We start from the raw sequence: 14,447 nt of genomic DNA, 5'->3' as shown, positions 1-14,447 counted from the left end.
TGAGGTGGAGAGTCTCACTTTTTGAAGGGTTTTGTAATACAGAATGTAACCGGCCACATCTGCGAAATACAACCCTCTTCTCTGCCTGGCTATCTGAGTTCTGTTTCCTTAGAACTTTGTGTAGAAGACAGCTCTAGCATCCTGAATCCTCAATTTAACCATTATAGGGGTGAACAGAAAACAAATCTCGGTTAACCCAGAACAAAAATCTTGCGTTATTTGATCAGCTGCGTGATTTAGTTCTGGGTCCATACCTATTAGAAATTGGGAGTTCCGGTTTGCGAAGTCTCCACCTCACAAAAGGAAACTCTCAGCCGTAAACCAGATGTAACCTGGATATAGACGTTCCATAAATCGGCATGCGAAAGTGAGTAGATTACCTTGAAAACAATGGTCAGGCATCTTGGACGCAGTTTCCAGTTATTATTCCTCAGTGGAATTACTGCTGCTCCTTATACCAGAGACGGAAGAGGAAGCTGAGACATCCGACTCAATGTTTTCTGATCGGGGCGGGGCCACTCTGGTCTGCTTATTGCCCCTGACCCGCAGAGGTATCCCTGTGTGCTAACACTTACACAGACCGAGACCTTGGGGGGGGTCTATGGTAAACGGCTTGAGTCGTTCATCTTAGGTTATACTATGCATTCCATCCCGTTGTGAGAGGGTCAGTGCTGTCTGGGTTCCTTGGGACATTCCTACCCTAAACCTTAACCCCTAACCTTAACCCTTACCTTAACAATGCTGCTCGCTCAATAGGCCTATTTGGAAGTTGATAACTTGGTAGCCTACAGACAGAATAATCTTCTCTTTTCAGCAGGATCCATTTGCTTTCCAACCTGCAATTGTATTTGAAATATTGCGAAAGCCCTGTTGTAGCTGCATCACTGACAGATTTGCCACATGTTCCCAACTTGTAGGCATGCCTTGTGATTGGGCTACACACAATCCACAGCTATTTTTTTAAATAAGCTATTGATCCTCTCTGGCTAAATTACAGGCCTACTCCTGGTGTAGTAATCTGAATGATTTCATTTCTTTCTGAACAGACAGAAGTAATCTATCACTTAGGCAAATGTATTTTAATGTATCGGGTGCTGCACCAACTCAAGCACCCTTCCTGCGGGGCTATGATTCTATAAGGAAATAAATGATTAAGTGCAACTGCTGGAGAGATAAGAGTTGCAGGCTCGTTTCTATCAGAGCAGAGAGAGAGAGGGAGATTATAGAAACTGAATCTCCTAGTTCTCCCACCACAGCAATGGCCACTCCTTGGTCTATATAAAGTTGTGGCCAAAACTTTTGAGAATGACATAAATATAAATTTTCATAAAGTCTGCTGCCTCAGTTTGTATGATGGCAATTTGCATGTACTCTAGAATGTTATGAAGAGTGATCAGATGAATTGCAATTAATTGCAAAGTCCCTCTTTGCCATGCAAATGAACTGAATTCCCCCCCCAAAATTCCACTGCATTTCAGCCCTGCCACAAAAGGACCAGCTGACATCATGTCAGTGATGCTCTCGTTAACACAGGTGTGAGTGTTGACGAGGACAAGGCTGGAGATCACTCTCTCATGCTGATTGAGTTTGAATAACAGACTGGAAGCTTCAAAAGGAGGCTGGTGCTTGGAATCATTGTTCTTCCTTTGTCAACTAGGGTTAACTGCAAGGAAACACGTGCCGTCATCATTGCTTTGCACAAAAAGGGCTTCACAGGCAAGGATATTGTTGCCAGTAAGATTGCACCTAAATCAACCATTTATCGGATCATCAAGAACTTCAAGGAGAGCGGTTCAATTGTTGTGAAGAAGGCGAAGGGCAGCAAAGAACCACTTCTCTCATGGAAAAACATCAGGGACAGACTGATATTCTGCAAAAGGTACAGGGATTGGACTGCTGAGAACTGAGGTAAAGTCATTTTCTCTGATGAATCTCCTTTCCGATTGTTTGGGGCATCCGGAAAAAAGCTTGTCTGGAGAAGACAAGGTGAGCGCTACCATCAGTCCTGTGTCATGCCAACAGTAAAGCATCCTGAGACCATTCATGTGTGGGGTTGTTTCTCAGCCAAGGGAGTGGGCTCACTCACAATTTTTCCTAAGAACACAGCCATGAATAAAGAATGATACCAACACATCCTCCGAGAGCAACTTCTCCCAACCATCCAGGAACAGTTTGGTGACGAACAATGCCTTTTCCAGCATGATGGAGCACCTTGCCATAAGGCATAAGTGATAACTAAGTGTCTCGGAGAACAAAACATCGATATTTTGGGTCCATGGCACGGAAACTCCCCAGACCTTAATCCCATTGAGAACTTGTGGTCAATGCTCAAGAGGCAAATCCTGGCAAATGGTTTCCGGAACGAATCAGTCCAAAACTGAGAGGTGCTGGATCCTGTGCTGGCAGGATCCTGTGCTGGCAGGATCCTGTGCTGGCTGGATCCTGTGCTGCTGGATCCTGTGCTGCTGGATCCTGTGCTGCTGGATCCTGTGCTGACAAGATCCTGTGCTGACAAGATCCTGTGCTGACAAGATCCTGTGCTGACAAGATCCTGTGCTGACAAGATCCTGTGCTGCTGGATCCTGTGCTGCTGGATCCTGTGCTGGCAGGATCCAGCAAAAATGAAGCACTGCTATCGGCTGCCTAGGCTAGTTCACCCCATGGTGAAACTAGCACTCCTATAGATCTGAAATAATTGGATGGTGAAACTTGCACTCCTGTAGATCTGAAATAATTGGATGGTGAAACTTGCACTCCTATAGATCTAAAATAATTGGATGGTGAAACTTGCCAGTCAATCAGAAATGCAAGTTGAAGCAATTTGGGAATTTTTGAAAGTGAGGACAATCCTTGTCCTGCAATGGAAAGAATGTATACTTGAAAAAATTGATTTAGAAAGAAATAGGCATTTTGAATTAAACGTAGAGTGGAGCTTAGGGGTCCATCTTACCTTCAAAAAATATTCAGCAGTCATAATGTTCCACTGTCAGGAGAGTCATGACAGTCCCCATCTGGTGGGTTCAACCTTGGAAGGATTCTGCAAGTTGCAACCCACCATAAAAATGACCACGGGATGTCCTGGTTGTGTATCATCATTGCGGTCCCCCTCTGGTGGTTTGCCCTAGCCTCCTCTCGGTACCGCTCCAGCCTGTCCCGCATCTGGAGAACGTACTGGACAATCCCCTGTCCTGAGGTAGCTACTGGGGAACCTTCCCAGCACTTCTTCAGCAGGTCCAGTGGTCCCTGCACTGGCCATCCATAGAGGAGTTCGAATGGTGAGAAACCTGTCGATGCCTGAGGCACCTCCCTGTAAGCAAAAAGCAGAAAGGGTAACCACTTATCCCAGTCTTTACCAGTGTCAGCCACAAACTTCCTCAGCATATTCTTGAGCGTTTGATTGAATCTCTCTACAAGCCCATCCGTTTGGGGATGGTAGGGAGTGGTCCTCAAGCCTTTAATGCCCAGCTCTCGGTGGAGTTGAACCATCAGTCGTGAAGTGAAGTTTGTGCCTTGGTCCGTCAGGATTTCATCTGGGATTCCTACACGAGAAAAGAGCTGAACAAGAGCACTGATTATTTTTGGAGTGGTTATGGAACGGAGTGGGAAGGCTTCTGGGAACCGGGTGGCATAGTCACAGATCACCAATATATACTGGTAACCTGCACTACTCTTCTCCAAGGGTCCAAACAATGTCCATTGCAATTCTCTTGAATGGGGTAGAGATAACTGGCAGTGAACATAGAGGAGCCCGGTCAGACCTACGGACAGCACTGGTTTTCTGTCACGTGGGGCATGTTTTGCAGTATGTTTGTACATCAGTATACATGGAGGGCCAAAAGAAACGGGAGCCTAGCCTAAGATAGGTCTTATGTTGCCCTAGATGGCCTGCCCATGGAACTGTATGTGCAAGGTTGAGAACAAGTGGTCTACATGTAGATGGCACCACTAACTTCCTGCTATCTGCTTCTGACCCAAGGTAGAGTATGTGGTTGTCTACTGTGTATATTCCCCCACATGAAGATTGGCTGTCCCCAGCTAAGGCCTTATCAAATAAACCTTTCAAGGTTGCATCAGACTTCTGCAGTGTAGCAAAATTTTGTGGAACTTCCCATTGCACTTCTAACCCAGACACATCAGCAACAGGTACAGGGGTTCCCACATACTTCTCAAGACGCCGCTGGCGGCGTGACTTTCTGGGCCCTTTGGTTCCCCCCTCACACAGACTATCACACAAGTCAGGCAGAGGTTGTAAACCAGCTTTGGCCTGTGCACGAGTGACAACTGAACATGACACCTGAACATCAGACTGGCAAACTGACTGCTCATATAGCTGACCCCCCACACTTCCCAACAGATCAGAGAGTACAGGCACATCCCTCCCCAAAATCATCTCAAAAGGTAGCTTCTCCATTACCCCAACTTTGAGGAGGTATTTCTGACCCTGAATCTCCACTGTGAGTTCAGCTGTGGGCTGCTGTGACTGGTCACCATGGACACATTGGATCAGTGTCTGGTGACCGTAATCAATGTCATTAACCTCTTGGGGCTAGGTGGGACGCTAGCGTGCCACCCGTGGTGCACTCCATCAACAGCAGGTGCATTTCAAGAGCGGCAAATTTGAATCCAAATAAATGTCAAAATTCAAATTTTTCAAAAATACAACTATGTTACACCATTTGAAAGATAAACATCTCCTTAATCTAACCACGTTTTATGATTTCAAAAAGGTTTTACGGCGAAAGCATAAATTTAGAGTATGTTAGGACAGTACATTTTCAAGAGTTGTGTGTAATGTTTTGTCAAGTCAAAGACAGGGTCACCAAAACCATAAAACCAGCTAAAATGATGCACTAACCTTTTACAATCTCCATCAGATGACACTCCTAGGACATTATGTTAGACAATGCATGCATTTTTAGTTCTATCAAGTTCATATTTATATCCAAAAACAGCGTTTTACTATGGCATTGATGTTGAGGAAGGTACATTACATTTTCTGATCAACGACAGGGAACTGCCGGTGTCAATCATTGCAGTAAGACTTTTACCATTCACTTTTACAGGTACCAAGACTGACCCTTCCCCAGTCTGTCTATTCTGAACACCATCCCCCTCTCTGGGCACATAACAGTAACCTGAGAGCTTGGATTTACGTAGCGGACACATTGAAGCCTTGTGCCCCTGCTGTCGGCAGTAAAAACAGGTCAGACCCCTCCCATCAGAGCGAACTGCATAATCCCTTACCTCCCTCCTCCCAGACACATAACCCCCAGAGTTACCTCCACCATCTCGGGTATCTCTGATGTCCCTTGTGTCTCGGAGACTCCTTGGAGCGGGTGCTGCAGGTCGTGGTGGGCCCCCTTTACGTGCATTATGGTACTGCAGCGCAAGCTTGGCCGCCATAAGCCCGTCCTTGGGCTCGTGCTCTCGAACCCAGGTTCGAATGTCGTGTGGTAGAACTTGTAGAAGTTGCTCGAGGATGATGACCTCACCGATCTCGTCCTGTGTCTTCTCCTCTGGTTGAACCCATCATCGGTAGAGACCCTTGAGGCGGTGGTACGTCTCTGTCGGTGACTCACCCGATGGCGTCGATGCAGCTCTAAAGCGTTGACGGTAGGTCTCCGAGGAGATGTCGAACTTCACCAGCAGCGCTTCCTTCAAGCCCTTGTAGACGTTGGACAGCCCCTCATCCATTGCTGTGTAAGCCTCTAAGGCCTTGCCCGTGAGCAATGGGACAAGCCTGCAGGCCCACTCTACCTCCGGCCACTGCCACGTCTTGGCCATTCGCTCAAACCTCAGCAAGTAGTTTTCAATGTCCTCCCCCTGCTGGTATGAGGGCATCTTTGGCTCCTTCCTCAGGAATGCTGGAAGATGAACGTTAACACTGCTGGACTGGTCTCCTGGTGCTGGGGCTGGCCTCATTACTGCTTGGGGATCCTGCTGTGGAGTTGAAGTCCCTGCTGCGTCGAGCCTTTGTCGTCCTGGTGTTGGCAGACCCAATCTTGGGCTCTCACTGACGAGTTCCGCTTGGTGAGGAGCTGTGAGGATAGATTGGCGTAGGCCCCGAAACTCCTGCTTGAGGTCTTCGTCCCTCTTCTCAACCGGTAGTTCAAACAGTTCTGGTTGTGTTTGGCCCCTTGGTCGGGCTCCTAGTTTCTCATAATTAACCTCTTCACCAGAAGATTCCATGGTATTCCACCCAGTTTCAACTTCAATTACCTTTTATGACAGTTGATGCTGCTGCTGTGAACGCAATCCTGTACGCATTCCTTTACCTCTCTTGTTGGAATTCACTGATTTGCGGTGCGCCATCCCACTGCTGCCACCATATGTCACGTAGAGTAGGCCAGAAGGCTAAACTGGAAAACCTAACCTCTATAAAAAATAAAAAGATGGCGGAGCCGCAAAAGTTCTTCTGTGCAAAGGTGTTTATTTACATAGTGATTCCGGAACAAAACAACAGTACTGCCATCAAACATATACCTTATGGGACAGCTTAAAAACAAAGCTGCCCCACCCACAGCTCAATCCAAAATGCCTCCCCATGAACTGAAAGAGAGGCTCCTTTTGTAGGGGTAGCCCCTCCCCTCAGAACAATTAACACTAATTAATTAAGCAATTACCTATTCAACATACAGTTTCCATTTATCTAAACATACCAAAATATATACATTGCAACACGTTTATGAAACAACATCACAATATAACATTTACAAAATTACATCACTACTGACAGTGTCTTCCAATATGCCCGTTTACATTAATGAGCCATTCCGGACAGGCACTACAAAGTAAGCCCAATTCCCTTAGCTCGGGTCCTTATCCAGCATACCTGGAAGCTACAGAGATGGAGAGAGAGAGGAACAGAACAAACAACCGCGCTCATCCATAACATCGATAAGTATACTAAATATTGCTTATATTAAATATGAACACCTGTCTTTATTTCTTTATACCCTAACTGGTTACTGAAGTAAGTGTGAAATGTATGTACTAAGATAGAGACGTTAACCTCTATGGGCTAGGTGGGACGTATCAGGTCAAACACTATTTTTACAGAAGTTTACTAAGGGTTGGTAACAGGCTGATTGGTCGGCTATTTTAGCCAGTAAAGGGGGCTTTACTATTCTTAGGAAGCGGAAGGACTTTAACTTCCCTCCAGGCCTAAGGGCACACACTTTCTAGTAGGCTTAAATTGAAGATGTGGCAACATCATCCGCTGTTATCCACAGTAATCTTCCATCCAAGTTGTCAGACCTCAGTGGCTTGTCATTGTTGATAGACAACAATAATTTGTTCACCTCTTCCACACTCACTTTAAGGAATTCAAAAGTATAATTCTTGTCTTTCATAATTTGTCACATATACTTGGATGTGTAGTGTCAGCGTTTGTTGCTGGCATGTCACCCCTAAGTTTGTTCATCTTGCCAATGAAAAATAAATGAAAGTAGTTGTCAATATCAGTGGGTTTTGTGATAAATTAGTCATCTGATTCAATGAATGATGGAGCCGAGTAGGCATTGTTATCCTAAAGGGACATAGTCATGGTAGCCAAAATAATGGCCTGCCCAGCATGTTTGTTGCTTAATTAACTCAGAAACCACACCTGTGTGGAAGCACCTGCTTTAACCTCTCTAGGGTAGGTGGCACCAAATCGTCCCACCTACGCAACAGCCAGTCTAATCCCGTGGCGCGATATTCAAATACCTTAAAAATGCTATTACTTCAATTTCTCAAACATATAACTATTTTACACCATTTTAAAGACAGGACTCTCCTTTATCTAACCACACTGTCCGATTTCAAAAAGGCTTTACAACGAAAGAAAAACATTAGATTATGTTTGCAGAGTACCCAGCCAGAAATAATCAGACACCCATTTTTCAAGCTAGCATATAATGTCACATAAACCCAAACCACAGCTAAATGCAGCACTAACCTTTGATGATCTTCATCAGATGACAACCCTAGGACATTATGTTATACAATACATGCATGTTTTGTTCAATCAAGTTCATATTTATATCAAAAAACAGCTTTTTTACATTAGCATGTGACGTTCAGAACTAGCATACCCCCCGCAAACTTCCGGGGAATTTACTAACAATTTACTAAATTACTCACAATAAACGTTCACAAAAAGCATAACAATTATTTTAAGAATTATAGATACAGAACTCCTCTATGCACTCGATATGTCCGATTTTAAAATAGCTTTTTGGTGAAAGCACATTTTGCAATATTCTAAGTACATAGCCCAGCCATCACGGGCTAGCTATTTAGACACCCAGCAAGTTTAGCCTTCACCAAAATCAGATTTACTATAACAAAAATGTTATTACCTTTCCTGTTCTTCGTCAGAATGCACTCCCAGGACTTCTACTTCAATGACAAATGTTGGTTTGGTCCCAAATAATCCATCGTTATATCCAAACAGCGGCGTTTTGTTCGTGCGTTCAAGACACTATCCGAAATGGTAAATCAGGGTTACGAGCATGGCGCATTTCGTGACAAAAAAATTCTAAATATTCCATTACCGTACTTCGAAGCATGTCAACCGCTGTTTAAAATCAATTTTTATGCAATTTATCTCGTAAAAAAGCGATAATATTCCGACCGGGAATCTGCGTTTCGGTAAACAGAGGAAAAAAAAGAAAGATGGGGGCGACCAGTGCACGCCCCTAAGCCCACTGTCCCCTGATCGGCCACTTGACAAAGGCGATAATGTGTTTCAGCCTGGGGCTGGAATGACGACATTCAGCTTTTTCCCGGGCTCTGAGAGCCTATGGGAGCCGTGGGAAGTGTCACGTTACCGCAGAGATCCTTTGTTTTGGAAAGAGATGTCAAAGAAAGCCAATAAATGGTCAGACAGGCCACTTCCTGTAAAGGAATCTCTCAGGTTTTTGCCTGCCATATGAGTTCTGTTATACTCACAGACACCATTCAAACAGTTTTAGAAACTTTAGGGTGTTTTCTATCCATATCTAATAAGTATATGCATATTCTAGTTACTGGGTAGGAGTAGTAACCAGATTAAATCGGGTACGTTTTTTATCCGGCGGTGTAAATACTGCCCCCTAGCCCTAAGAGGTTAAATACACTTTACTCGAGTTTCCATAACTTTGTACGTTTTTTTAAGTTAAGAACAAATTCTTATTTACAATGACTGCCTACCCCCGGCCAAACCCAGACGACTCTGGGCCAATTGCCCGACGCCCTATGGGACTCCCAATCACGTCCGGTTGTGATACAGCCTGGAATCGAACCAGGGTCTGTAGTGACGCCTCTAGCACTGAGATGTAGTGCATTAGACTGCTGCGCCACTCGGGAGCCCTACAGTACCAGTCAAAAGTTTGGACACACCAACTCATTCAAGGGTTTTTTACTATTTCTACATTGTAGAATAATAGTGAAGACATCAAAACTATGAAATAACACATATGGAATCATGTAGTAACCAAACAATGGTAAAACAAAACAAAATATATTTTAGATTCTTCAAAGTAGTCACCATTTGCCTTGATAATAGCGTTGCACACGTTTGGCATTCTCTCAACCAGCTTCACCTGGAATGCATTTCCAACTATCTTGAAGAAGTTCCCACATATGCTGAGCACTTGTTAGCTGCTTTTCCATCACTCTGTGGTCCAACTCATCCCAAACCATCTCAATTGGGTTGAGGTCGGGTGATTGTGGAGGCCAGGTCATCTGATACAGCACTCCATCACTCTCCTTCTTGGTCAAATAGCCCATACACAGCCTGGAGGTGTGTTGGATCATTGTCCTGCTGAAGATCAAATGATAATCCCACTAAGCGTAAACCAGATGGGATGGCATATCGCTGTGGTAGCCATGCTGGTTAAGTGTGCCTTGAATTCTAAATAAATCACAGACAGTGTCACCAGCAAAGCACCATCACACCTCCTCCTCCATGCTTCATGGTGGGAAATACACATGAGGAGATCATCCATTCACCTACTCTGCGTCTCACAAAGACATGGCAGTTGGAACCAAAAATCTTAAATTTGGACTCATCAGACCAAAGGACAGATTTCCACCGGTCTAATGTCCATTGCTCGTGTTTCTTGGCCCAAGCAAGTCTCTTCTTCTTATTGGTGTCCTTTAGTAGGGGTTTCTTTGCAGCGCTTAGACCATGAAGACCTGATTCACGCTGTCTCCTCTGAACTGTTGATGTTGAACTCTGTGAAGCATTTATTTGGGCTGCAATCTGAGGTGCAGTTAACTCTAATGAACTTATCCTCTGCAGAAGAGGTAACTCTGGGTCTTCCTTTCCTGTGGCGGTCCTCATGAGAGCCAGTTTCATCATAGCGCTTGACGGTTAAACTTTTGAAGTTGTTGACATTTTCCATATTGACTGACTTTCATGTCTTAAAGTAATGATGAACTGACCTTCATGTCTTAAAGTAATGATGGACTGACCTTCATGTCTTAAAGTAATGATGGACTGACCTTCATGTCTTAAAGTAATGATGGACTGACCTTCATGTCTTAAAGTAATGATGGACTGTCGTTTCTCTTTGCTTATTTGAGCTGTTCTTGCCATAATATGGACTTGGTATTTTACCAAAAAGGGCTATCTTCTGTATACCACCCCTACCTTGTCACAACACAACTGATTGGCTCAAACGCATTAAGGAAAGAAATTCCACAAATGAACTTTTAACAAGGCACACCTTTTTTATTTGAAATGCAGTCTAGGTGACTACTGTTAGGTTCTAATTTTTCAGAGTAAGTAACTCACGGACACTAGAGAAGCTTAACCAAGTTGAATTCTCCCCAAAGGGTCGTTACAGCTGTAATTCAGACACAGACATGGCTTCCCCCGTGGTGGTATTCAGACCCCACTTTGGGTGGAGTCTCCTCCTCATCTCTAAACATTGCGTCATTCTCGCTAAGCAGGGAACTAAGTCATATGAACCTTCAGCGGTTTCTACCCTTGTCAGTACTGTCACGGTTGGTTTCCCTGCACTCAGTCCCTCCCAAGCTTCATTATGGCATCCCTCATGTCTCCTTTGTAACTAATGTTCCTATACTCTGAGTATAACAATGTTCAACGTTTACCCCAGGATCCAAGAGTGTGCAAAGCTGTCATCAAGGCAAAGGGCGGCTACTTTGAAGAATCTCAAATATAAAATATATTTTGATTTGTTTAACATTTCTTAATTTTGATGTCTTCATTATCATTCTACAAAGTAGAAAACAAAGGGAAAAACCCTGGAATGAGTAGGTTTGTCCAAACTTTTGACTGGTACTGTGTATCTGTTTTATTTCCTATCTTTTATTCATTCATACAGGTTCTCAGAAATTGAGTTTTTTTTCTGCTGTATGTTATATGTTGAAAATGAGATGTTATATTGTCTTTTTTCAGGATCACAGAGGCCTTTATCAAGGCGAACCCCCACATCCAGATTCAAGGTTCAGGGGGAAAGATGTTCACCATCTCCGCAGCAATAGACGACATGGAGGCCTACACTAAACTCACTGGTCCGTTCAACCCCATAGAAATATAAAGTGTACAATGGCTCTGGTCTGTTCTACTTACCCAGACAACCAGAGCTTTGAGAGTTTTATGCCAGGTGTCAAGGCTGTCCAAACAGGCTGGGTTTGCCATACCTGTTTTTTTTGTGTGGTACATTCCTGTCCATACAATTACTGCTGGGTTTGGTTTGCATGATTACCTCTCATCTTCCCACGCTCCTTATCACCTTGTCTCTCCCTCTCACCTGTCTCTCTCCCTTTCTCCTCCCTTCCCCTGTAGACAATATGTTTGAGCAGATTCTGTACTCGTCGTCCTCTAAGCTGGCTGAGGCCAGAGAGATCCTTCAAAACATCACCTGCAGACGCCTCTACAAGTGTGTGGGACAGACCCAGACTGAGGTGCGCGTGGAGGTTTCACAGGTGTGTGTGTGCGTGTGCGTGTGTGTGCGTGTGTTTGGAGAGAGGATATCCTTCCAGGGCTTACTAGCAGAGCTTTCTACGAGATTCATATTATGTGCCTCTCATCCTCGTCTTCTCTTCCCCCAGAAAAAGCTCCTGGAGTGGGCAGGCTGTGTGGCGAGGTCCAGGCCTCGGAATGACCTTAAACATGTTACTCTGCAGCCAGAGGACTTTGTTGTCCATGTGAGTGTCCAGTCTTTTCACCTCAATCAGGGAACTGATTGAATACATTTTACCATACCATCCCCCCCCGCCTTCTCTATAGGTAACCCTTTGTTACCAGTTGCTCTGTTGAAAATGGGTATCTCTTTGCATGTCCATCTCTCCTCCCTATCTTTCTCTCCATCAGATCATCAACATGGACTGGGGTATGAAGGAGAAGAACCCCATCAACAACATGCGTTTCTACTGTAAGAACGACCCAACCAAAGCTTACCAGATCAGCAAGGACCAGGTCACTACTTCAATGCACTTACGTATACCTATTTTAGAATTATCCAATCATTTTTGGAGCTTGGAAACATGATATAAGGCAATTGTTGTTCCTGTAGGTGTCCAAGCTGCTGCCAGAAAGGTTTGCTGAGCAGCTTATCAGGGTCTACTGTAAGAAGACTGATGAGAGGACCATGGAGGCAGCTAAGAAGAACTTTGTCCAGTGGTGTATGGATATGAACTTCTCCAAACCTCAGGTCAGGAGGCCTCGCTCTTTCCTTTATATATCATTTTACCTCAAGCTTTTAGCGTTTTTACATTGTGTGGGGAAGATGACAGTGCAAGGCCAAGCCAGCTAGCTATCACCATCTTACCTGCACCACACAGAGTATTTTCCCAATGTTTAAAATTTACACTGGTATCCCTGTGTGTTTGTGTTCACATTTGTTTAGGATGGAGATGTGATTGCACCAGAGCTCACCCCTCTTAAGGCAAGCTGGGCACACAACAATGACACTGAGGATAATGAGGGGAGGAAGAGGCTGGGCCACTGAGGATAATGAGGGGAGGAAGAGGCTGGGCCACTGAGGATAATGAGGGGAGGAAGAGGCTGGGCCACTGAGGATAATGAGGGGAGGAAGAGGCTGGGCTGCAATCAATGATGACCAGACTCTTTTAAGAGGAAGATGAGAAACAACAGAGAATCCTTCTGTTTACGGCAGTGGTTACCAATCATGGTCTTTGAGGGCCACAGGGTATGCAAGGTTTTGTTCCAACCCAGCACTAACACACTTGGTTCAGCTAATCTAGGTCATTAAGATGAACTGACTAGCTGAATCAGGTGTGTTCACGATGGGTTGGAACAAAAGCCTGCACACCCTGTTGCTCCCTAGGACCAGGGGTTGGTGACCACCACCTCAAGAAAATGTGAGTCAGGCTTTCGAAAGAAGTCACTTTACTCAGGGTTCTGTTCACTCTGATTCAGTTTTCCAGGGATTAGATCATGTAGTCTTTCTTTTATTTACTTTTGATGTTTTATTTCAAGCGTACATTTTAGGTTTGGTTATCTTAACGTTATGCTATTTCATGATAAGATAAGTGTAGGAGTATGTGAGTATACATACCTGTTCTCCCAGGCTATGCATGTTGACGTGCCACTCTCACACATGGCTCTTTCAGATAGCCAAGCAACGACTTTTACATATTTATCCATCCTGGTGGAAGTTACTCTTTGGACAATCATGCTTTACCTCGTAATACTCCCAAAGCTGAATGTGAACTTATCCTTAGTGTTATATTTGATCAACATGCAAACAAACAGGTAACCGTTGTTTGTGTTTCAGGGCATTGTCTTTCTTTTATGCATGGTTTCTACGCTGTTTTAGTTGTTATATACCCAGCTACCATAGTTAGCCTGGTCATGCATATCTACAGTATGTAGGCTAAAGTAGGAGTTGGCTAAGCACATACAGATCAAAGATCAGGGTACAATGTAGCTTAATTATCTTCAGAAAAGCCACCACTTTAACTGACAAACAATGTTAAGTTATCATATTATCTTCATCCATGTACCCTACTGAGGCAAGCAGCTATCTGTCTAGTGTTTGGTATCATTTGGGAGTCTCGTTATGTTATCTTCATTTAAACAACATGAACACAATGTTTACCCTAAAGTCTGCCTCGATGAGCCCACAGCTGTTGATCAGATATGTTTGTTGATTTAAGTTATGCACTTTGTTTTAAATAAATAATATAATTTTGAATGAAAGACTAATGGGGTGGAGAGTCTCACCATTTGAAGGGTTTTGTAATACAGAATGTAACCGGCCACATCATCTGCGAAATACGACCCTCTTCTCTGCCTAGCTATCTGAGTTCTGTTTCCTTAGAACTTTGTGTAGAAGACAGCTCTAGCATCCTGAATCCTCAATTTAATTATAGGGGTGAAAACAAAACAAATCTCGGTTAACCCATGGTCTATGGTAAATTGCTTGAGTCGTTCATCTTAGGTTATACTATGCATTCCATCCCGTTGTGAGAGGGTCAGTGCTGTCTGG

At 44.1% G+C, this 14,447-nt stretch overlaps 1 protein-coding gene across 2 annotated transcripts; it reads left to right on the top strand.

Annotated features, from left to right (window-relative positions):
* The first annotated feature begins 11,291 nt into the window (after window positions 1–11,291).
* LOC145875870 (deoxynucleoside triphosphate triphosphohydrolase SAMHD1-like) lies at window positions 11,292–14,164 on the top strand. Of its 2 annotated transcripts, XM_082971673.1 has the most exons (6): window positions 11,292–11,505; window positions 11,780–11,919; window positions 12,046–12,141; window positions 12,308–12,412; window positions 12,510–12,647; window positions 12,843–14,164. In XM_082971673.1, exons 1-6 carry the CDS (start codon window positions 11,451–11,453, stop codon window positions 12,942–12,944), a joined length of 636 nt encoding a protein of 211 aa, XP_082827799.1. In that variant the 5' UTR covers window positions 11,292–11,450; the 3' UTR covers window positions 12,945–14,164. The 2 variants fall into 2 exon arrangements, with proteins under 2 accessions (XP_082827799.1, XP_082827800.1); XM_082971674.1 differs by lacking the exon at window positions 11,292–11,505 and having other exon boundaries at window positions 11,640–11,919.
* The last annotated feature ends 283 nt before the right edge of the window (window positions 14,165–14,447 follow it).

The sequence above is a fragment of the Salmo salar genome, unplaced genomic scaffold (genome assembly GCF_965601325.2).
Source record: "Salmo salar unplaced genomic scaffold, fSalSal1 ptg000378l, whole genome shotgun sequence".
Lineage (NCBI taxonomy): Eukaryota > Metazoa > Chordata > Actinopteri > Salmoniformes > Salmonidae > Salmo > Salmo salar.
Note: the sequence above shows the minus strand (reverse complement) of the source record. Positions and strands in the feature narration are given on the sequence as shown.

Excerpts from the sequence above, each read along its gene's own strand:
- LOC145875870 (XM_082971674.1), top strand. The coding sequence starts at position 11,692 with ATGATTACCTCTCATCTTCCCACGCTCCTTATCACCTTGTCTCTCCCT. Across the intron at positions 12,142-12,307 it reads CAGAGGACTTTGTTGTCCAT|ATCATCAACATGGACTGGGG; the intron begins GTGAGTGTCCAG and ends TCTCTCCATCAG. Across the intron at positions 12,413-12,509 it reads ACCAGATCAGCAAGGACCAG|GTGTCCAAGCTGCTGCCAGA; the intron begins GTCACTACTTCA and ends TTGTTCCTGTAG.